Here is a 23686-nt window from a genome sequence, read left to right on the forward strand (position 1 = left end):
ACTAGTCAGCATTACGCTGGTGGGAAGCCTGTGTGCGCGTCACTTACAGTTCTATTACCATCGGCCCGGCTTTAATTTCATCCATCTCCATGAAAGCAAAGCACTTGGTGCTGGTGAACCTTTTTTTAGGCTTGTAGTGTTTGAATTCAAAGAAGATAGCTGCACCTACGGAATGAAAACAAACCAAGTCAGCCATGGCTGGCGTATTTTCATTGTGCCCGCCATTCTCCTCCGTCACCAGCAGCATCCAAGCAAGCAGCAGTCAGCGTCATTTTACCAAGTAACCTTTGCCAAACAGTCTGATGGTACCACTGTCATCACCTAAAACTCTTCTTCGTCTGGACGCAGTGACATTTCTCCGTATCCTCCAATCCAACACAGCACAGCGAAACTTCCTGAGCGGGGCTGACTCGAGAACGTACGTCAGTTCACACACAGGGAGAACACCTTAAATACCACACAGTGAACACAGAGGATGCCCGTGACGTATGGACGTTACCCACACTCAGCAAGCAGCGGAGGCCTGTAAGAGTTCGTCACAGCACCCAAGCTTAAAGCCCCGCTCCTCCCCCTGAAACAAAAGCTCAAAAATTCAACTTTTGTGGGTGTTTTGGAGGTCGAGCAATATAAATCATGTGCCGTTTCAGTTTTTAACTGTTACCTGTTTCCTAAGACCTTTTATAGTAAGCAAAGCACTGTTTTGCTCTGCCCAGAATTACGTATGTTTTGGAAGACAAAGGTCCAAAGAGCAAGCTTATTCCTGTTCCACCCTCCCCCACTGAGCAAGTGGCAAAGAAAAATTCAGATGTTTTTATCTCCCCAAAGCCCAACAGATAAGCTCTCCCCACAGAAAGAAGCTGAAAACAGAATAAGCTGCCTCATCAATGTAGCCAAGAACAATTTCTTTTTTAAAGATTTTAATTATTTATTTGAGAGGGGGAATGCACAAATGTGTGTGAGTCGTGGGGAGGGGAGAGAGAGAGAATCTCAAGCAGATTCCGTGCTGAGCATGGAGCCCAACGCAGGGCTCAATCCTACGACCCTGAGAACATGACCTGAGCTGAAATCAAGAGTCAGGCACTTAACTGAGCCACCCAGGTGCCAAGAACCATTCATTTCTAAAGGGGGCATGGAAACTAGTTGGAAGGAAGTTGGGGTCTCTCTCTTAACCAGCTACTTATTCGTTCTGCCTGAACCCAAGTGGGGCTGGATCTTGCTTGGCTTTTAAGGATAACACAAATCCAGTACTTTTTAAACTGAGGACAAAGCTCGCAAGTGACAAGAGGTTTAACGATGTTCAGAAATGTGTGCGCAGTTGTGGCACACAGACATCATGTAGATGGATCCAAACGGAGGACCTCCTGTCACAGGAGGAAAGAAAGAGCGATTGTTCAAGAGAGCGGGACGTGGGTGAGGGACAGATGGGCACACCTGGCCATCTACTCCCTACCCACACACAAGGATGACAATCAGTAGTTACTGGTGACTTCCAGTCCCCAGAAGACTCTCCGTATCTGCCAAAGGGTAGCTTCTCTTCTTCCTCCCACGGAAGTAACAGTAGACCTCAGAGTTTTAAGACAGCAGATCCCATTTCTTCGCCTCTGCGGCTATGGAACCCATCTCCTTGTCATCATGACTGTGTCTGAGGTCTGGATAAATGTGAAACAGTCACATCTGAAAACGATACTAAGTTCAAGTACAATACCATCATTTTAAGGAACTTATAATGTTTCGTTATTCATCTGCATCATCAGCTAAGCTATTGCTTGCATCCCGAGCACGCACGGCTTCATGGTATTTGTAAGAAAGAACGCAACGTACAAGGAGACCAGTGTACGCAGATGAACGGAACTGCTTCTACACGTGAAGAGCGTATATCGGTTGAAACTACAGAAATAATACCGCACACAGCAAAGTCAAAGCTTGAGGACAGGAACAGAGTCTGAATCGAGTTCTACTTTCAGCATCTCGTGAATCCTCCAGAACACAGTGCACTATGACAGAGAAGTCAGCCCAGGAAATGTCCCCACTCCGGCCCATATCAGAAAACTTTCCCAAAGCAATGGACTTAAAAACAAACAAACAAAAAAAGGTTTTGTTCATATTTTTATGGAGACAGCGTAACACTTCATAATGAAATTTCTTTAACATTATTTCTTAAGCCTAACCTCTCTATGTATTCTAATAGCGATTCCCAAGCTCTGGCGTAGAGAACCACGCGCAAGCCGCCACCCCAGAGACGGCTGAGCCCAGCTGGTGGGTTTCTGAGTCAGGAGGTCTGCCGGGAGGCGGGGGCCCTGAGCCCTGGTATCTAATGTGCTTGCAGGTGCTGCTCACACTCGCAGCCACCCCACCAACGGAAGTCCCGAGAGACAAGCCTTCCAGGGGTGGAGCCCAGGCAGCAGCAGCACCAGATCTGAGAAAATGTCGAATATTTTAGAGACTGTGGCAGTTGTTTGAAAGGTACAAGCTTCTTGCAAAGCGTGAAAATGTCAAAACTGCAACTGAATCTCAGGTGACAGAGGAACTCTGAAGTCTTGTCCTAGAATGCCAACACTCCCGCGGGGCACATGGCATGGAAAAGCATTTAGTCCCGGGAACCGGCTAACTTGGACATGTAACTTCACCTTTTTAAAAATGTTTTTGTCCTTTCCCATTTTCCTGCCAACTAAGTTATGGTATCTTTCTGCCCAATAAAATCAGCTGGAAAAACAACTTGTTAACTATCAGAGACTTAACCAGCAGAGAGCCTTGGGAAGCCTCCACCTCCCTCCACTCTTCAGTAAGAGGAAAACTTCATTCTGTTTTGTTGTCCAAGATGATGAAATTTTATAATCAAAGAACGTTTTATTATATAACTGTTATTTATTACACAATTAGATCATACAAGTCCTCATTCCCACATTTAAAAAATCAATCGTTCATTCAAGTCACTGAACACTATGTGACGTGGACTTCAACCACCGCGCCAGGTCGTAAGCGCACAAACAGAAGAAGAGGACCCCGGCCACAAGAAGCCGACGTTTACCATCACAAACCAACCTTTGGTTAATTTTTCAACATGCTTCTGGAGCTCAATGTCCACATTAAAGTGAACATACGTATCTTCTTTCCTTGAAGCCACAGGAGTGTCCTGCACAGGAGTTAAATCTATGCCGTTCAGATCTAGGAGGGAAAAAAGAGTTTCAAACACACAGACTCAGAAACTGCCAATGAACCATAGAGGGTTATGTTTCCTACAGAGGCCTGGCAAAAGCTGAGAGGAGAGTGTCAGATCCAGACACCCCCCCTGGTGTGAGCAGTACGCAGGGAGCTGCTGGTCTCCGGAGGTTGTGGAGGAAGCTCAGGACAGAGACACGGGAGGCCTCAGGGCCAGGGAAGGGGGACTTGCCATGTACGGGCGCAAAAGAAAGCGTGAAGACGACAAAGCTTGATCCTTATTGTTCAGAGGGGAAAAGAACTTGTGTCTTCCTTGCGCCGCTATATGCTGTATGCAATAAAAATTAGGAACATGAAAGATACTCCGTGGCGGGGCCCCTGCACCTATTTCCAACCTTGACCAAGTGCATGGCGTAGAAAGGCCTTTCATCAAACATTAGCAGCATTCCCTCGTTGTACTTCAGTCAGAGTCAAAACGACGGACATGAAAGCTGCCAGTGGAAACCTGTCTCTAAATGAGTCATTCCGTAGTAGGCACGTTACCTCGACTCTGCCGTGCCTGCTAGGAAGTAACCTGATTCACAACAGCCAGATGGTATTGTCATTTCCCGGAGCCAGGACTCTTCCAGTTTTATCAAATTCAACACGGACTCATTTAATGACTAGTGTATACGGATTACTCAACACACCCCTGTCCTAGAGAACTTAAAACAATTTAGTACATTTGCTTCTTTCAGTTCCGTGTGTGGGCAAAGGTAACAGAGCACCTCGCACATCACCCTGCACGGCGTTTTTACGGTGTACTGTCCCACGTGAGAGACGCAGCTTTACAAATGGCCTATCACCTAGGTAGGGTACCAAGACTTTCCGGCAGACCGTGCACTTGGGAGCTAATAACATCCGAGGTTCAAGTATTTCTGCATTAGCGCTGTGGATCCTGCCGTCTCCAAGTTAAAATTCTTCTCTGTGTCTGAATTAGTTTTTATTTGGTACTAATGAACCCAGGAGTCTGAATTTATTTCCATGATTGGTAAGAGTTCAACTTCAGTCCCTGTGTCTTCAGTTTGCCTCGAAGTGCAGGTTAGCTGTAAATGAAAACTGATGGTGCAGGGATTTCTCAATAATAGTATGACAACCTCATCTTCAATCACCCAAGAATTTTTAAAAGACCGCTGAGTGCTTTACAAATAAAGTGCCAAATAAAGGCCTGACACCAACAAAAGAATTTCGTCAGTGCAGGTTCCCTCCTAAACCAAAGACTCAAAATGTTGTTTTCAAGGAATAACTGGTAGGCCACACTGGACAGGAGAAAACAAACAAGTCCTGAAGACGACCGTGCTTCGTAAAAAATACCACTCTTCTTTCTGGCCCAGCACTGGGCTCAGGGAATGGCTGTTTATGGGTGTGTCCAACTTCCCTGTCTCAGGACGGTTCACTGGAGGCCCACTGCTCGTGTACCCTGCAGGGCTCCCCTGTGTCTGAGACGCCGCGGCAGGAAGCGGAGGGCCCGAAGGGGAGGCACGGGGGAACTGGAGAGCGTGAGGCTTGGCAAAGAAAACCACACACCCTGAGAAGGTGGAAGGAAGTATCTGCTGTTAAAGATAGTGTGTATGTCTAGTTGGCACCCTGGCTGGGATTTTAAGAATACGGAAATTTACCCAAAAACCCTCAAAAGCAAACGCGTACGTCAGTTATAAATAATGAAGTATTTTTAAAAACTCTCAGAAATACTCAGTGAAGGAACGATGACAGCTGCCCAGGGATTTCCCCTCACTGTAGAATGAATGCAAACGCACTGTCACAGGTGCAAGGACCCACCCCCACACCTGCCCCGTTTCCCAAGTGCAAATCAATGTGACACAGTTCACCAGAGGGGAGAACGTAGAGTTATTTACCCTTTACGCTAACTGTGATATAGGGATCGATGCACTGCCCCGCATCCTTCAGACCGATTTTCTCAATTCTGATGGTGAGTGACGTCATTCCTGGCTCTGAGGGCAGCCTGGGTAGTAAAGTGCCTGACAAGAGAAGAGCAAAAAGTGAGCTCCAGCTGCAACTGGAGAGCAAATACTGAACAACACAGAGAAGACACAGCCTTGCTCTTAATGGGCTTAGCAACTCGCCAGACATTATTTAGTTTCCAAAACTTCCAAAGATTCAATGTGATTCTTCTGGGCAAATATTTAGTAAGACACAAGACAGATCTGTACTTCCTTAATTCATATTCAACACTGAAGCGTAAGTCCATCAAATCTGTTCAAGATTAAAATCACTCCGGGAAGCCCAATTACGAATTACCACGTGCTTAATATACTCACGTCATATATACACTTCACATTTACTCATGTTACATAAGATACATTTCGTATCTCTATATGAAGTGATAGGAAAAAAGACAAAGAACCTTTTAAACTTATCTTATATTACCCTAAAGTTTTAGAAGCTCAATACCAGAATCAAACAACAAATACCAAATCACCCAATCAACAAATTGGAAGAAGTAACTTACAATATTTACGTATTTATTAAATAATTTTATTATCTAACTTCCCACCCCTTTCTGCATCCTATCCTGTCCGATCTTTTCCCTCAGAAATTAATCCTGCTGAGAATGGCATACACAACAACTGTGTATCTGAAACCTCTCACACATATCAACTAAATTTTTTACTAAAACTGAAGAATCACCCAGGACCACACACTCCCTACCCAGAAAAATGACATCAAGAAACCAACTATACAGCTTTGTTTCATATCTACCGAGACAGATGTGAACAAAAGTTGATTTTAATCTAATATGCACATAGTATCTCAGACTAAAGTACCTAACATTCGTAAAGGACTTTGACATTTTTCATGTTTCTGTCCAACATGTGTTATCCTACTTTTAATGATAAAGTATTTGAAATATGTGAATCAACTCACTATCTTCAAAACAGAACACTTAATTAGCTGACAACAGGCTTGAGGGGATTTTGGGGGGTGATGGAAATGTCCTCGAATTGGGTCTATCAAACTGGTAAGATGTAAGCTCTACAGATCAAAGTCACTGAACTGTACACATTTACAATGAGTGACTTCCATGATGGGAAAATTACTACAGAAATTCAAGAATCTTGGGGCGCCTGGGTGGCTCAGTTGATTAGGCTCAGGTCATGATCTCAGGGTCCTGATATCAAGCCCTACATTGGGCTCCCTGCTCAGCAGGGAGTCTGCTTTTCTCTCTCCTCTCATTTGTGTTCTCTCACTATCTCTGTTGCTGTCTCTCTCAAATAAATAAATAAAATCTTAAAGAAATTCAAGTGTCTTACCTGGTGATACTTGTTAAAGAAAACTTTTGGCTAATGAAAAGTTAGAAGTTAGAAAACCAAAATGGAACACTCAAAGCAGTATTCAGTACCATTTCGAAAGGAAATTATAACATTACCTTTTCCCCACATGAAATAGGTCTTTGACATTTTGCTGTATTTTAACACATTTTCAATATTCAATGGTTTTCTTAAAGATAAAAGATCTCTTGCTGCACCCACTGTCTCTTTTAAAAGATTTTAACTGTGAAATCAAATAAATACTTAGAGAGGCAAATAAAACAAGTGCACAGCCGAATGAAAACTGGAAAACAAGCACCCATGTAACCATCACTTAGGTCAAGAGATAAACATTACCCCAGGGTCTCCCTTCTATCACCACCCAAAGTTCTTCCTAATCCCTCTCCACTCTCCTGGCTTCCAAAATAATTGCTAAAAAGCACCGTATAACAATGTTTTGCCTGCTTCTGAACGTGAGATTTATCTGACTTGTTGCCAGTAGCTGTAATTTGTTCATCTGTAGGACTTCATAGTATTGGTGTATAGTACATGGGTTTTATCAACACAGCACAGTTTACGTGGCCATTCTTCTGTTGACAGGCATTATGAATTGCTCCAAGTTTTTGGAAATTGTTTGAACAATGCTGCTGTAACATCCTTGTACACAAATTCTAGTGCATGTGAGCACACATTTGCAAAAGAGAGGGATCACCAAATCACACGTGGCATCGTCCTCCTACCACACAAAGACAATCTGTGTCCAAAGTGTTCATGCGGATGCCCCCTTCCAGCACTGCCCCCACCCCGTATTCCCCCCCATGGGCTTGGAGCTGTCAGACTCTTTTTAGCCAATTTAGGTGTGGAGAAATGTTGATCCAGTTGTCATGTGTGTTTTTCCAATGACTGACTGAGGTTGAGCCCCTTCTCATTTTAGAATGAGCATTTGGATTTCCTCTTTTCTGAAGAGGAATAGTCATCTTTTTCTTATTTGTAGGAATTCTCTAATATTTTGATGCAAGCTTTTGTTGGATATGTGTTTGTAATAAGCTTCTCAGTGGCTTACATTTAAAAAAACTTTATATCAGGGCGCCTGGGTGGCACAGCGGTTAAGCGTCTGCCTTCGGCTCAGGGCGTGATCCCGGCGTTACGGGATCGAGCCCCACATCAGGCTCCTCCCCTATGAGCCTGCCTCTTCCTCTCCCACTCCCCCTGCTTCTGTTCCCTCTCTCGCTGACTGTCTCTATCTCTGTCGAATAAATAAATAAAAAAATCTTAAAAAAATTAAAAAAAACCCACTTTATATTGAAGAATAACATATAAAAAAGTATATAAATTATGTACAAATTCTAAGTACAGCTTAATGAATTTTCACAAAGGAATATGCCTATGCCTGTGTAACCACCACCAGATCCAGGAAAGACACTGGCAGCATACTAGGAGCCCTCCTGCGTCCCCAGCACACCCCAATCATTTTCTCACCCGAGAGATAACAACTGTTTCGGACTTCTAACACCACAGATTTCTTTCATGTGTCAAGCCCTTCTCTGTTAATGGTGTCTTCTGATTATGAGAAATTCTCAGTGTTAATATATTCATATTTCTTAATCTTGATATTCCTTTATAGTCACTACTTTCTGTGTCCTATTCAAGCATCTACCCCTTTCCAAGATCATGAAGGCGTTTTCTTATTTTGTAAGAGCCTTATCATTCTTCCATTTGCATTTAATTCTACAATCCACTTGTAATTAATTTTTGTCTTTGGTGTGTAATAGGAGCCCAATCTCACTCTATCCAACACATGGATACCCAATTGTCCCAGCACTGCCTTTGAGAGCGTGCACAAGGGGGAGGGCCAGAGGGAAAGGAGAGAGAGAATCCCACTGGGCGGGGAGCCTGACGTGGGGCTCAACCTCACCGCCCTGAGACTGGGGCCTGAGCCAACACCAAGAGTCAGACACTTAACGGACTGCGCCACGTGGCGCCCCGCACTACTCATAAAACCATCATCTCCCAGCGATCTACAGTGCACCCTCATCACAGATCAGGCATGGGCTGTCCACTCTGTCTCACAGGACTATTTCCTACCCTTGCACCACCACCATAGTGTCTCAATCACTCTAATTTTCTAAAAAGTCTTGACATTTAGTAAAACAAATTCTCCCCTCTTAACATTATCTTCCAAGAGTCAACTACTTTTGGCTGTTTGCATTTCCATGTAAATTATAAAACAGCTCTCAAGTTCTTTAAAAAAAAAATCTATTAGAATTGCAGTGAAGTTCAGTTCAACTTTAGAAATAGTCACATCTTTACAAATTGCTTCTTCAATCCACGAACTGAAATATACCTTTCCATTTATTAAAGACTTAATTTCTCTTGATAGTTTTATTATTTTCCTCACAAAGGTCTTATACTTCTTTTGTTGGATTTATTACTAGGTATATGATAGTCTACGATACTATAATAAATGTTATAGTATTTATTTTCTAAGCAACTGTTGCTTATTTATAGAGAAAAAAAATCTGTACTTAAGAATTCTTTCAAGGAACCATGCATGCTAATCTCTATTAATCCTAATTATTCATCTGCTGATTCTTTTATATGAGTATATATATATAATACATAACACCTGCAGATAAAGGGAAGGGATTTTCTTCTCCTAATGTTTATATCTTTTATTTTTCTTGTTCTAGTGTACTGGCTAGGACTTCCAGACAATGTTAATAAAAAGAGGTAATAGTAGGCACTCTTACTCTTGCCTTGCTCTTGATCTGAAAAGGAAAGTTTCAATTTTTACCAGTAAGTATGATTTTGGCTCTAAGTGTCCCATAGAGAATACCTGGAGACATGTTCTATTCTCAGTCTGCTAGAATTTTTTTAAAGATTTATTTATTTATTATTTTAAGAGGGAGGAAGGGGCAGAAGGAGAGAATCTGATGCGGGGCTCCATCTCACAACCCTGAGATCAAGACCTGAGCCGAAATCAAGAGTCAGACGCTTAACTGACTGAGCCACCCAGGTGCCCCAGTCTGCTAGAATTTTTTTTAAACTCAAGAACAGATTTAGAATTATTTAAAATTTTATTTATTTATATGAGAGTGAGCATGAGCAGTGGGGGAGGGGCAGAGAGAGAGGGAGAAGACAACAAGCAGACTTCATGCTGAGCAGGGGGCCCGATGTGGGGCTTGATCCCAAGACCCTGAGATCATGACCTGAGCCAAAGGCAGATGCTTAACCGACTGAGCCACCCAGGTGGCTCTACAGATTACTTAATAACACTCGTATCACAGACTAAATACAGTTAATTAAACTACATGTGCTCTTTCTTACTTTTAGGAAAAAGAAATTCAGCGAACAGAAGGGTTCGGTAACCTTTCTGTATCTCTGAAATAACACAATGCTGTGTCAGAATACAAAAATCTATTTAATTTGGGATTATTCCTACATAGCAAATGGATTTAGTTTATGGTACAAGTTTCTCTTCAACTCAGCAACCTGAACCCCACAAAGACCTTACTCTGTATCATGGTTTACGTCATTTACTTCAAGGATCTTATCTGCTCCAGAAGTGCAGTAAGTGAGCAAACCACCAAATCAGATTGAAATTCATAGCACTGGAAGCTACATCAATTACAGTATGTGGTTTGAAAAGAGAATGACAATTAGTCAGTAAAACAGCAAAGTAATTTCTCTCACCAGCTTGGCCAGCTTGAAATTTCCTCTGTATATCACAAAAGTAAGAAAAATACACCACTCCTCATAAATCGAAGCAGATTGGAAATAATGCCCTTGTAGCAAAGGAACAGTCGCACTAACAGCTACTATCTCTAGTTCCTGTCATCTCCCCAGTGACCCCAGAGCCTAGGTCCTGCTACCTCCCACTGAAGGGAGGGGACGGTCAGAACAACAGGCGTCATGGAACGTTCAGCACGTGACCCCAACGGCGCTCACAGCTTTAGCCGTAGTACCGTGTTTCATCTTCACGGTAACCTGTCAAGTTAGGCACTGGTATCCCATTTTACAAAGAAAGAAATTGAGCTTCAGACTGGTTTAGGAAACAAGAGCAAAGTCCTCCCGCTAGTAACCGTCAGAGCCTAGACTCCAGCCCAAGCATCTGCTGCTTCAATCTGCTGCTCCTGCTGCATAACGCCTCCTCCCCAGGGGGTATTAAAAATACTGGAATATTACTATACTTTTACTACCAACAAAGTTATCTGGATGACACACAAATTGTATTTAGCTCTACTGTAAAGCTTCTAGGTTCTATTTCAACATGCACGATGATCTTATAGCGTATTGCTATCATACCTGAAGTGAACTAGTTTACCGGAAAGGAAAACTACGCACTGTGTAAGAACAGAACAGAGTAAACCAGTGATTGGCAGAGGCAAGAGACTTATCCAGGGTGCCTGCCTAGGTCATTTACAGAAAGGGAAGACCCTCAAAGAGATCTTTTGCAAATAAAAACGGCTTGCCATACATTATTTCCTTTCCTAAAACAAGATGGGAAAAAAGAGCATTTGCTCAGTACCCACTCCCCTTGGATCCAGTCTTAATGACTACACTTGATTAATTAAAGACGTGCTTACAATAGTCTACAGAAAAGAGTTTCCGTAGCAGGCCTGAGACTGTTATTTTCAGAAAGGCCTGCCAGCAAGGCCACCATTGGGCTAGAGTCTGGGAACTTGGATTTCGGGCATGTTCCCACCATCCCCCAATAAGGATGGTCACTATCTATAAACTATGCAAATAATATGGTTTATGCTGAATATGCGCTTTCCTTCCAGGAGTTTGGAACTCTGGCCAACTCCTGGCCAGTGCTAAGCAGAGGGTGCCTATGTAATCAGCCCCTAAGAACAGTGCTGGGCACGGAGTCTCTAATAGCTTCCCACGGTCACAGTTTACGTGTAGCACAACCTATGTGACTCCACTGGGAGAGGACTCTTAGAAGCCTGCACCTCATGGGGTGACTGGGTGATGGGCATTAAGAAGGGCACTTGTAAGGAGCACCGGGTATTATATGCAACTGATGAATCACTAAATTCTACCCCTGAAACTAACAATACACTCTATGTTAATGAACTTGAATTTATTTATTTATTTATTTTTTAAAGATTTTATTTATTTATTCGACAGAGATAGAGACAGCCTCAGTGAGAGAAGGAACACAAGCAGGGGGAGTGAAAGGAAGAAGCAGGCTCATAGCAGAGGAGCCTGATGTGGGGCTCGATCCCACAACGCCGGGATCACGCCCTGAGCCGAAGGCAGACGCTTAACCGCTGTGCCACCCAGGCGCCCCAATGAACTTGAATTTAAATAAAATGTAAAAAAGAAAAAAAAAGAAAGGAAAAAAGAAGAAAAGAAGCTCGCACCTGGTTTCCTCCAGACTTCGCTCACTTGTGCACCTTTTCCCTTTGCTGCTTTTGTTTTTGTCTTTGCTCATCGCAATAACTCATAGCTGTGAATACAACTAGACAGTGAGTCTCTGAGTCCTCCTGGCAAATCAGTGAACTTCAGGGTGGCCTTGTGCACCCCAACACAGATAGTAAGATACCTTCAGACTATGTGTATAAAATAGCTCCAGCCAATAACATGGCGATGAAAATGTGCTTAAGATTGGCAAGTAGCAAAATAAGTTCTAAAACACCCTAACCTTGGATTAAGCTACGGCTCTTGTGAAATCAGTGATACTCACCAGGAACTCTAGCAGGAAAGGAATCAGGAGACCCTGCTCCAGCACCACCTTCTTCTTCATCTTCTTCAAATTCCAAATTCTCTTCTTCACCAGGTGCTAAAATTCTTCTACATGCAAAACGGCAGGCAAAATAGTGAGCTACAAAATTAACTACCCTAGGAGACATTATAGCCACCCATTTCCCAGGTAAGATGTGGATACAAAAAATGTTGACACAAAAATATGGATCTATTGATATTATAGATATCAATACTGATATAAAAATGCAGAAATATCTGAAAACTAGGTATAAAATAAGGCAATAAAATAAGAGAAATATTGGTGCTTATTTTTTTTTTTTTTTACCTTAAGGGGACAGGCTGAACGTCAAATGGGAATTCCTTATTATATGTAAGAATATTCTTTAGGACTAGAATAAAAACAGAAAGAAAGACACATAAATTCTTCCACGAAAAAATTTTGTTAGAAATGACTGATTTTTAATCAATTTTACTATGCATATTAATACTTTAAAAAAATTCCCAATCTTATCATTCAGAGCCACGATGCTTTTGTCCATTGAAGGTCTTAGCAAAATGAAAATATCCATAGTATACTCCAGATACCAGTACTTTGTCAGATCTCCAAGGAAAGTAAGTTCCAGAGTCTCAGAGCGCTCACAGAAAATAAACTCCAAAATAGTTGTATGTTCAAGGTCCCAGGTGAACACAGGGCAGCAGAAGAAAAGATCTCCTTCCGGGAATACTTCAATGACAAGACTGGTTCAAAGATAACCAATTAGAGGACATGAGCTTATTTTAGTCTATGTCCTGATTAGATTTCCCCTCAAGTCCATAAAACTGGCAAAACTGTATAAAATTGGTTACGATTTCCATATGCCATTTATGGTAGTTTATTATAGACATACATATATCTACCTACTACATACATAGACAAATACATAAAGCGGGATTCACCCTCAAGAGAAGTCTCCACATAACATGGCACCCGCCACCTTCTGCATTAGGGTATGATCCATGATTACATCCTGGCATGTAAACTTAGAGATGTTCTAGGGATGCCTGGGTGGCTCGGTTGGTTAGCGGCTGCCTTGGGCTCGGGTCATGATCCCAGAGTCCTGAGATTGAGTTCCACACTGGGCTCTCTGCTCAGTGGGGAGCCTGCTTCTCCCTCTGCCGGCCCAATCCCCCTGCTTGTGCTCTTTCTCTGACAAATAAAATCTTTAAAAAAAAAACACAAAAACCTTCAATTAAAAAAAAAAAAAAGATGTTCTGTAACTCTGCTTACGTTTAGAGAGCTACTATGATGTGGATACCTTACAGAGTTACTAAAAGTATGTAATTTAGTGCTTCGTATCTGGCATTATGGGTCTTCAGTAATTATCTGCAATTACATGAAGGTAAAGTAATGGCATCAACCGAGCAATCCAAAAAGTTCCTCTGATTTTGTACTCAACTTACTCAGCTTGTTTCAGAGTGCTGTAGTTCAGAGATAAAATAGCTGTGGCATATATGTTGTCATCCCAAAGTAGGAAATCCCGGAGCAGAGGATGCAATTTTATGACTTATTCCAACAGGAGTCAGAGGCGTTTTTCAGACTTCTAATATATGCATTCAATTTACTGAGTCTTCCAGATATGCTCTGCATATCATATGATCTTGGCAAATTTTTAAATTGATAGGATTAAATGTCTTCAGGGAATCTTCTCCCATAATTAAAAAAATAACCTTTCAGATGGGAAGCACTTATTCATTTTGTCTACCAGAAAAATGAAAGAAATCAGCCACGAAAGCAGAACGCACTTTGTTGACTGTCATTTTTAGAGTGTGGCCTTCAGGGGTGGCAGGCCGTGCTCTGTGCAAGTGGGCTGGGAGCGGGAGCGAAGTTTCCCGACAGACGTGTGCCATCAGCTGTCAGCCGACAGGTGGGCCTGTGTGTGCACATTGTACCGACTGAGCCACGTGGCCCCCATACAAAATACCGATTCGTAGAAAATGTTTCTGTTAATATAACTCATAACAAGTGCCTAGCTTTGATAAATGCAAAATTACAGAGCATATCCTGAGATATAATATACATATTTACATTCCTTTAAAAGGCAATAGCAAATTAAAATCACCTAAAAAGACAACTAAGTACGAAGAAGGGAGAGGTCCAAATGAAAAGCACTATATAAATTCAAAATATAACAAAATAAATCCCAATACTATCTTTCCATTCCCACCCCTAATCTTAAAAAAACAAAAACAGGCTAACAAACAAAAAAGCAAGAAATAGAAGACTAATGCAGATTTTGGTCCAATCTGCCATTAATACATGGGTCAATAATCTCTCAAAAGCTTGAACTGGAAACCCACGATATTTAGGATTGATGTCAATATTGCACCATTATAGGTATCACAACAAAATACAGTGGAAGGAACATAGGCCTTGGGGTCACTTAGCACCCTGGTTAAAACCCAGTTCTGGCCTTTACAATCTGTAAGATCATGCGGTTAGCGAACTGTAGCTGAGTGGACTTATCTGAGTGTTTGGTCTCATTACTGGTAATGGTAACCATTAAAATCAATGAAAGATCCTATAAGGCAACAGAAGAAATCTGTAACACTCTAAAATTTTATTTGGAAACACCAAAAAACAAACAAAAAACTAATGGAAAGCAGTGACTAAATAGAAAACCCAAATCCTAATTATTCTTATCATTTAAAAAAAATTGAACATTATAATCTTTAAAACCATTACAAAACAGACATCCTCACTGTGGCTAATCTTTTTTTAAAAGCCATTGATGTGCTTTTCTTAAAATAATCTTAATAGGTCAGAAAAGACCATATGTGGTAGATTTCATTTATACAAAATGTCGAGAACAGGCAAATTCACAAGACAGAAAGTGGATTAATGGTTGCCTAGGGCTGGGAATTGAGGAGTGGGGGAAGCAGGTGTGTGCTAAACAGGGACAGGGCTTCTTTCTGGGGTGATGAAAATATGGTGGACTGTGGTACTTGTGCCTTTTCCTACTCTGCAAAGAGAACGTTCATATGAACAACAAGAAAACATTCTTCTAAGAGAACATTCATGTGAACCTATAAGAAAATCTTACTTGGCACATCCCAACCACCAAAACATCTGAAGCAACTGTTTACTTCAAAAAAGCTTTCAAGAAGAGACAGGAGAAAGGGGACAACAAGGAAATCTTTTGTAGAGCATCACAAACAGCCGGACTGTAGTTTTTGAGGACATGAAGGGNTTACTAAAAGTATGTAATTTAGTGCTTCGTATCTGGCATTATGGGTCTTCAGTAATTATCTGCAATTACATGAAGGTAAAGTAATGGCATCAACCGAGCAATCCAAAAAGTTCCTCTGATTTTGTACTCAACTTACTCAGCTTGTTTCAGAGTGCTGTAGTTCAGAGATAAAATAGCTGTGGCATATATGTTGTCATCCCAAAGTAGGAAATCCCGGAGCAGAGGATGCAATTTTATGACTTATTCCAACAGGAGTCAGAGGCGTTTTTCAGACTTCTAATATATGCATTCAATTTTACTGAGTCTTCCAGATATGCTCTGCATATCATATGATCTTGGCAAATTTTTAAATTGATAGGATTAAATGTCTTCAGGGAATCTTCTCCCATAATTAAAAAAATAACCTTTCAGATGGGAAGCACTTATTCATTTTGTCTACCAGAAAAATGAAAGAAATCAGCCACGAAAGCAGAACGCACTTTGTTGACTGTCATTTTTAGAGTGTGGCCTTCAGGGGTGGCAGGCCGTGCTCTGTGCAAGTGGGCTGGGAGCGGGAGCGAAGTTTCCCGACAGACGTGTGCCATCAGCTGTCAGCCGACAGGTGGGCCTGTGTGTGCACATTGTACCGACTGAGCCACGTGGCCCCCATACAAAATACCGATTCGTAGAAAATGTTTCTGTTAATATAACTCATAACAAGTGCCTAGCTTTGATAAATGCAAAATTACAGAGCATATCCTGAGATATAATATACATATTTACATTCCTTTAAAAGGCAATAGCAAATTAAAATCACCTAAAAAGACAACTAAGTACGAAGAAGGGAGAGGTCCAAATGAAAAGCACTATATAAATTCAAAATATAACAAAATAAATCCCAATACTATCTTTCCATTCCCACCCCTAATCTTAAAAAAACAAAAACAGGCTAACAAACAAAAAAGCAAGAAATAGAAGACTAATGCAGATTTTGGTCCAATCTGCCATTAATACATGGGTCAATAATCTCTCAAAAGCTTGAACTGGAAACCCACGATATTTAGGATTGATGTCAATATTGCACCATTATAGGTATCACAACAAAATACAGTGGAAGGAACATAGGCCTTGGGGTCACTTAGCACCCTGGTTAAAACCCAGTTCTGGCCTTTACAATCTGTAAGATCATGCGGTTAGCGAACTGTAGCTGAGTGGACTTATCTGAGTGTTTGGTCTCATTACTGGTAATGGTAACCATTAAAATCAATGAAAGATCCTATAAGGCAACAGAAGAAATCTGTAACACTCTAAAATTTTATTTGGAAACACCAAAAAACAAACAAAAAACTAATGGAAAGCAGTGACTAAATAGAAAACCCAAATCCTAATTATTCTTATCATTTAAAAAAAATTGAACATTATAATCTTTAAAACCATTACAAAACAGACATCCTCACTGTGGCTAATCTTTTTTTAAAAGCCATTGATGTGCTTTTCTTAAAATAATCTTAATAGGTCAGAAAAGACCATATGTGGTAGATTTCATTTATACAAAATGTCGAGAACAGGCAAATTCACAAGACAGAAAGTGGATTAATGGTTGCCTAGGGCTGGGAATTGAGGAGTGGGGGAAGCAGGTGTGTGCTAAACAGGGACAGGGCTTCTTTCTGGGGTGATGAAAATATGGTGGACTGTGGTACTTGTGCCTTTTCCTACTCTGCAAAGAGAACGTTCATATGAACAACAAGAAAACATTCTTCTAAGAGAACATTCATGTGAACCTATAAGAAAATCTTACTTGGCACATCCCAACCACCAAAACATCTGAAGCAACTGTTTACTTCAAAAAAGCTTTCAAGAAGAGACAGGAGAAAGGGGACAACAAGGAAATCTTTTGTAGAGCATCACAAACAGCCGGACTGTAGTTTTTGAGGACATGAAGGGTAAATGGGCATCAATAATTGTAACTTTATACTCTCCAGTAAAGTCTACTGCAAATGTTTACCAAAGTAATTACAGCTTTAGTAAAGTGATTAAAACAAAGGCTAAAACATATGAATGAAGTAGGACCTGGAATCAAATAATTTTTCATATTCTATAATGGTGAACAGAATAATAATTACTATAAATATTACAGGAACTCTAAAAGCACAAAAAAAATCACATAGGACTAGGTAGGAACAGAAATGAATAAGCATCTATGCTGATAATCTTCATATCTATAATAGATTAGTTTTCTAAAGGAGTACCACCAAGAATGAAAAATAAAACTTACTTGGTTCTAGCTTCTTCAGGTCCTCCAGTTTAAATTCTTCTTGAGACTGTGTGGACTGAATTTAAAATATGCATATTACATCTTTTTATTACAAACATTTCACTATCCCCTATGTCTTTTAAGTAGTAAGAACTAAATATTCAAAAAGTGGACAAAATAAATGAATCCATTTCATGCTTTCAGAGTAGAAAATGAAAAGTCCTGGGATGCCTGGGTGGCTCAGTTGGTTAAGCGTCTGCCTTTGGCTCAGGTCATGATCCCAGGGTCCGGGATCGAGTCCCACAACGGGCTCCTTGCTCAGAGGGGAGCCTGCTTCTCCCTCTGCCTGCCACTCCCCCTCTTGTGCTCTGACAAATAAATAAAATCTTAAAAAAAAGGAAAAGAAAATGAAAAGTCCCAAACTGGTTTTTGTTTTTATATTTTGGAACATTCAGGCTAAAAATAACAAAAAACTGAAGTTATACCTTTTCTCTCTCCAGTTCATTAAATATGAATTAAATCTTTTAATAGGAGCTTAACCCATGAATTCCTATTGCTGGAAATCTCTTCCGAGACAATACTGCTTTTAGCATTAATGCTTAAGGTTTATTAGACTAGTTCATAATGATTTTTCCTTATATTAGAAAGCAGGGAAAAAAACGTGTTTACCTGTAAAGCTGCACTTCGTAATTCCAAGCATGTTGCAATTTTGCCTATGGTTTTCTGTAGGAAAAAGAAAAAGTCATAAATACCGAATATATTGCAAGTGTTAGTTGTCAAAACCATGGAGTTAATTTTTATTAGTAAGGGATCTATAATTTTTTTAAATTTTACTTCTTCGAAGCATCTTGCAGATTTTTTTTAAAAAAGATTTTATTTATTTATTCGACAGAGATAGAGACAGCCAGTGAGAGAGGGAACACAAGCAGGGGGAGTGGGAGAGGAAGAAGCAGGCTCAAAGCGGAGGAGCCTGATGTGGGGCTCGATCCCACAACGGCGATCACGCCCTGAGCCAAAGGCAGACGCTTAATCGCTGTGCCACCCAGGCGCCCCCATCTTGCAGATTTTAAAGAGAAACAGGAGGCAAAGGGCTAAGATAAGGGAGAGAATGTGAGTCTATATTTTCTCCTGACCTAACTGTACCATGACCAATTTTAAATCAAGTTTGCTTTAGATTTATTTAAAGGGCAATGAAAAGGTCTTCCAACATCTTCCCTCCCAAGCTTTGCCTTCTCTTCATCTCCATTATGCCTGAAATTTGCTAAAAGATTTAAAATTAAAAAATATCTGAAAGCCAGTGAAATAGTATCATTTAATTTTGACATAAGTCCAATCTTGACTTGTCTCATTAAATATGTAGGTAATACTTAGCAAAATCAATACTTGTGATGAATGGTGCCAAGTTTTATAGTCAGATCTGTCTCACATGAGCTATAAAATGGATATAAACGATAGGGTACGGTCCTTGCTTTTAACAAGCTCCAGTTCTATTATGTGCGATGAGACTCTACAAAATCACCGTAACACAAAGGAGCGAGACTTGATTCTTATAAGCTTTAGCAAAGCGAACCATCACACATTCTGAAGAAACAGTGCAAGGATCTGTGTTAGAAATCAAGCCTCAGTGACTGGGAGGATTTGTAACACTGAAGAGTTTAGAAAACCGTCACGGTTCAGTTGTCTGAAGTCTCAAACTGAAAGCAGAGGGATATAGGTTTGAAAAGTGAAGAGCGAGTAAGTGTGTGTGTGTGTGTGTGTGTGTGTGTGTGTATGCATGCATGCTGGGGGCAGCAGTGATCTTTCTGAAGGGGACCCTCCATGACTAGCTGAGGAATCTGTTATTACTTTAGCAATAAATTACACAGAGGTTTTTGAATAGAAGAATGATGATCAGATTTGACCTTTAGGAAGACTGTTATGACAACGGTCTCCATAGGTTGGGGGAGAAAAGGGAAAAGACTACAGGCAAGAGCAGTCAGGTTACTCCAGCTGTCTGGGTAAATGAGAATCAGAACAAGAACATGAACGACTAGAATGGAAATAAAGAGGAGGAGACCCAAAGAAGAAATATCTTACAAGAGCAGGCGGCTGAATTAGGCCCGTTGACATTTTGAAGTCCTTCGAAAGAAGGGCATTTCTTATGTTTTCATTAGGAATAAATCCAGACCATAACAGTGAAGGATTCACGTACAATATTTGCAATACCTTCACATGAAACATTCTTTGGGAAAAAATGACATGTTTTTTTCTACACGTACTGATCACTTGCAAAAGTTTAGTAAATTGGATTTTCCTTTCTTTATAAGATAAACGAGGAGCAAAGGAGTGTAACAAGTACTGTCCTGGCCCCTGGTACTCAGGCTAGGAGGCATTATGCAATTACCTTATCGACAATCGACAGCTGGTAGAGCCAACTCCAACCACTCCTGAGCCAGACAGGACCCTTGGCCAAGGAATAAGTAACACTATCTCCACGATCTTTAAAAATTCCTTTTAATCCCAATATCACAGTTAAGAAAATATCCAATTTTATTCTGAAATTTTACATTTAAAGATTACGTTTAAATTTAGTAACTTCAAAAGGACTCAAGATAACTCAGATATTTATTTACTCTCTCAAATAGCTATTGCATAGGAACCAGCAAGAGTCTTTTCTACATAAAATCTAATATTCCCATTGTTGTTCAAATATACCACTCAACTCTGACAAAACTAAGTGATTTAAATATATAAGTAAATAAAATAAAATAAATAAAATGAACTATAAAGTTTTTTTATAAAAACATAAACATACATACAATACAGTAATGGCTAACAGCTATTAAGTACTCAAGTTCTAAGTGATTTATAAGCATTAATTCGTATGATCTTCATTATAACCCTGAGTTAGAGACAATCATTCTACCAATGTGAAAACTGAAGAGATTAAGCAGCTTGCCCTAGACATCCATGTCTTCTATACATACACTAGTAATATGTACAATAAACCGATATACTTATTTTAATACCATTTGGCCATACTTTTCAGGTTCTTTTAAAAATGCTTTTTAAAAAGGATTCTGTATTAAGTGAGCTGTATCAATGAGTAAGTCTTTAGAAATATTAGTTAACTCCCTTTCTTTCATTTGCTATGAAATCCATTTGCTTTGAGGCTGTTAACATTTAAGATAAAATGTAGTTTAACAATTACGATTCCACTAATAACCCATTTTAAATTTAAACATTTCTCCAAGTTAAGCAGAAGCAACAGCTTTTTACACAGAATCTACTGAACTATGGCAAAATACCAATAGGCATTATTCATAACTACTTTAAGGGACCACACCCAACATCAGTATTAAAAAGGGAGCGAAACACTATCATTTTCAGCTGCAGCAATGACTTTTAAAACATGTAGCATTTATTGATGTCAAAATCAATTGCTTGCTACTGTCACTGTGTCACCTTTCTTAAAAACAAATGGTTAGGAAAAATGATTAACCAGCACAAGGTCACTTGTGTCCAGGTATTAAATACTGACTATTAACCAACGTACATTAAGACTAAGCACTGAAGGTAAATGAAGTTTAGTTTTAAAAGATTTAAATTATTAGCACCTCATTCAAATCAACTGCTCATGCAAAATATGGTACAGAAATGGAAAATGTTCTCGTTTTCAGAATATTGGCTATTTTATTTTGCCAATGGTAGGGAAATTAATAAAAACAGCAGCTAAGGAGAGGATGGAATAAAAACAAAGAGCCAAGTTAATTTTGCTAAAATGTATTCAATTTACATAAGGAAAAAGTTTAAAAAATACACATAAAGTAGTACCATTTCAATCCCAGACTTAATTTTAATTTAAACAGCCAGTCATCTACTCTCTAGCAGGGGGGAGGCCAGGTGGGAGAAAAAAGAGGAAGGCGGGGGAGAGAGTGGAAAGGGGGAACCTATGAAATATAAAACAAGCACATAGTGCTGGAACTCTCATTACTACCAAATTCGATTCAAAACAGGGAAAAACTTTCTAAGCATCATGAGACAGGATGTTCTGTCCAGAAACTTACATGAGAAAAACGACGACACCAAAGTACGGAATTTAATGGAATGAAAGCTTTTGGCAGCTATTCTTTGGCTACTAAACTCAGTTGTTATAATGACAAAACTATTGAGGACTGAAATGAGAACTAAGTCCACTAATCATGAGGGAGGATCAAATAAGAGTCCTAAATTTTCTCATTTTCCACCAGAAATCTTTGAGAATATTATGAATAGCAAATCCATGTGAAGATTTTTTTAATGACCAATTAATAAAGTTTAGAGAGATCAGTAGTTCTGCTCTAGAGTTTAGATTTAAAATACTGTTAAGATGTGTATGTTATTTTCTCAAAAATTACTATTTCTCTGATCTTAAATAATTATATATGGATAAATATCAATAATCTAAGACCCAACAAAGCATTTATTCATCAACTATTTTTCAAAGCTTATTGTAAGACAGTAAAAATCTTCATAAAGAAATACTGGTTTTTATTTTTATTTTTTTTTTAAAGATTTTATTTATTTATCTGACAGAGGGAGAGAGAGAGAGACAGCCAGAGAGGCAACACAAGCAGGGGGAGTGGGAGAGGAAGAAGCAGGCTCCCAGCGGAGGAGCCTGATGCGGGGCTCAATCCCAGAACACTGGGATCACGCCCTGAGCCGAAGGCAGAAGCTTAACAACTGAGCCACCCAGGCGCCCCTGAAATACTGGTTTTTAAAAAAATTTTCCAAAGTCCCACAAACTATGAATGGTTAGCGTAATTCTAAGATTTGTCACTGCTACAAAAATACTGAGAACAGCAAAAGCATAAAAAATAAAATTCAAAATAGTAAACATAAAGAACAATTTTGCTCAGGGTAATATAAGGTAGATTCTGCATTTTCCTGAAAATGCAATTGAGCTTCTTCTCCTTAGGCTTATATGCCAGGTCTGGCATTCAATTAATTTTGCAGACCTAACAGTTGGTTTTGAAATCTCCTATAACATGTTCTTCGGAACACTAAGCCCAATGAGGTGTCCTATAAAGGGAGGAGGGGGGCAGCCTCCAAAAGCAAACAAATTTAAGAAACACTCCATTACCCAAAGTTTTACCTCAACACACACATTAGCATATTAAAAGCCCTGACAAGTCACAAACTCTCCGTTCAAATAACACCTATTAATTTTTCAGAGCCAGTGTTCCCCCAGATCACATCTGGGAAATCTTTGTTCCCTAATTATTAACTTGGAGCCTCTTGACTTTCTCCTTGGGTAACATTCAAAATAAGGTCTGTATGTCAGTATGAGTTGTTTGGCCCATTGTGAATGTTTCACCTGTATTTTTTAAGAAAATTAAATTTGTAAATGCACACAACTTGCCTTAAGTTCCTAATGTAGTACAGAATGATTGGGGGTCCTTCTCCAAGCCCAAGGAATAGGCAGGCAGGCACAAGCTCCCTCTGTAGTCACAACTGGCAGCCACAAATGCCCCCTAGGCAGGTATTATAAATAACAAATACCTCAGAAATCAGGCCTCCAGGAAAGGAGGAGGTACAGAAAGCTTCAAAGGTATAAGTCATTAGAAGATGTAGGGCTATCTTTTAGGATCATTCAAGGTTATCGAATCCCTCATTTCATACATAAGGAAATTAGGGCCACAGCACAGAGCCCAGATTCAAGACCGGTCTTCTGACTCCAGACCTCAGGCTTTTCCTCTAGGTCATGCTGCCTCCCAGGACTTCTGGAGTATAAGACCTGTGGGTCTGTGTAAACTGAAAAAAAGGCAGCATCGGTGGCTACTAAGGAACAGCTATAAACTAAAGAATAAAGAGCATTATCGAACATCAGCTTCAGCCTTAGAAAGTTAAAGAAAATTAAGAAAAAGTTTCTTTTTTCTTGTTAGTTTAATCATTGTATGACAAAGCTCATTCTTGATGGCATTTAAAAAAAATTTTAGGTCAACTCACCTACTATTTGCGGTCATATTGCTCACAGATCCTATACCCATGCAAGAGGCGCTGGTGAAAAAGCACGTAGTAACGCAAGA

The 23686-nt window shown here is 40.0% G+C and overlaps 1 protein-coding gene across 1 annotated transcript in view; it reads right to left on the minus strand.

The window, feature by feature from the left end:
• AIDA (axin interactor, dorsalization associated) overlaps positions 1-23686 on the minus strand; it is a 34882-nt gene that overhangs the window by 1887 nt on the left and 9309 nt on the right. Inside the window, exons 3-9 of the mRNA XM_002914180.4 lie at positions 18309-18362; positions 17661-17715; positions 12505-12568; positions 12160-12266; positions 5055-5177; positions 3043-3165; positions 48-165 (exon numbers count right to left, since the gene is read on the minus strand). Coding sequence (XP_002914226.1) covers positions 48-165; positions 3043-3165; positions 5055-5177; positions 12160-12266; positions 12505-12568; positions 17661-17715; positions 18309-18362 — 644 coding nt within the window. The remainder of the gene's footprint in view (positions 1-47; positions 166-3042; positions 3166-5054; positions 5178-12159; positions 12267-12504; positions 12569-17660; positions 17716-18308; positions 18363-23686) is intronic.

The sequence above is a fragment of the Ailuropoda melanoleuca genome, chromosome 8 (genome assembly GCF_002007445.2).
Source record: "Ailuropoda melanoleuca isolate Jingjing chromosome 8, ASM200744v2, whole genome shotgun sequence".
Classification (NCBI taxonomy): domain Eukaryota; kingdom Metazoa; phylum Chordata; class Mammalia; order Carnivora; family Ursidae; genus Ailuropoda; species Ailuropoda melanoleuca.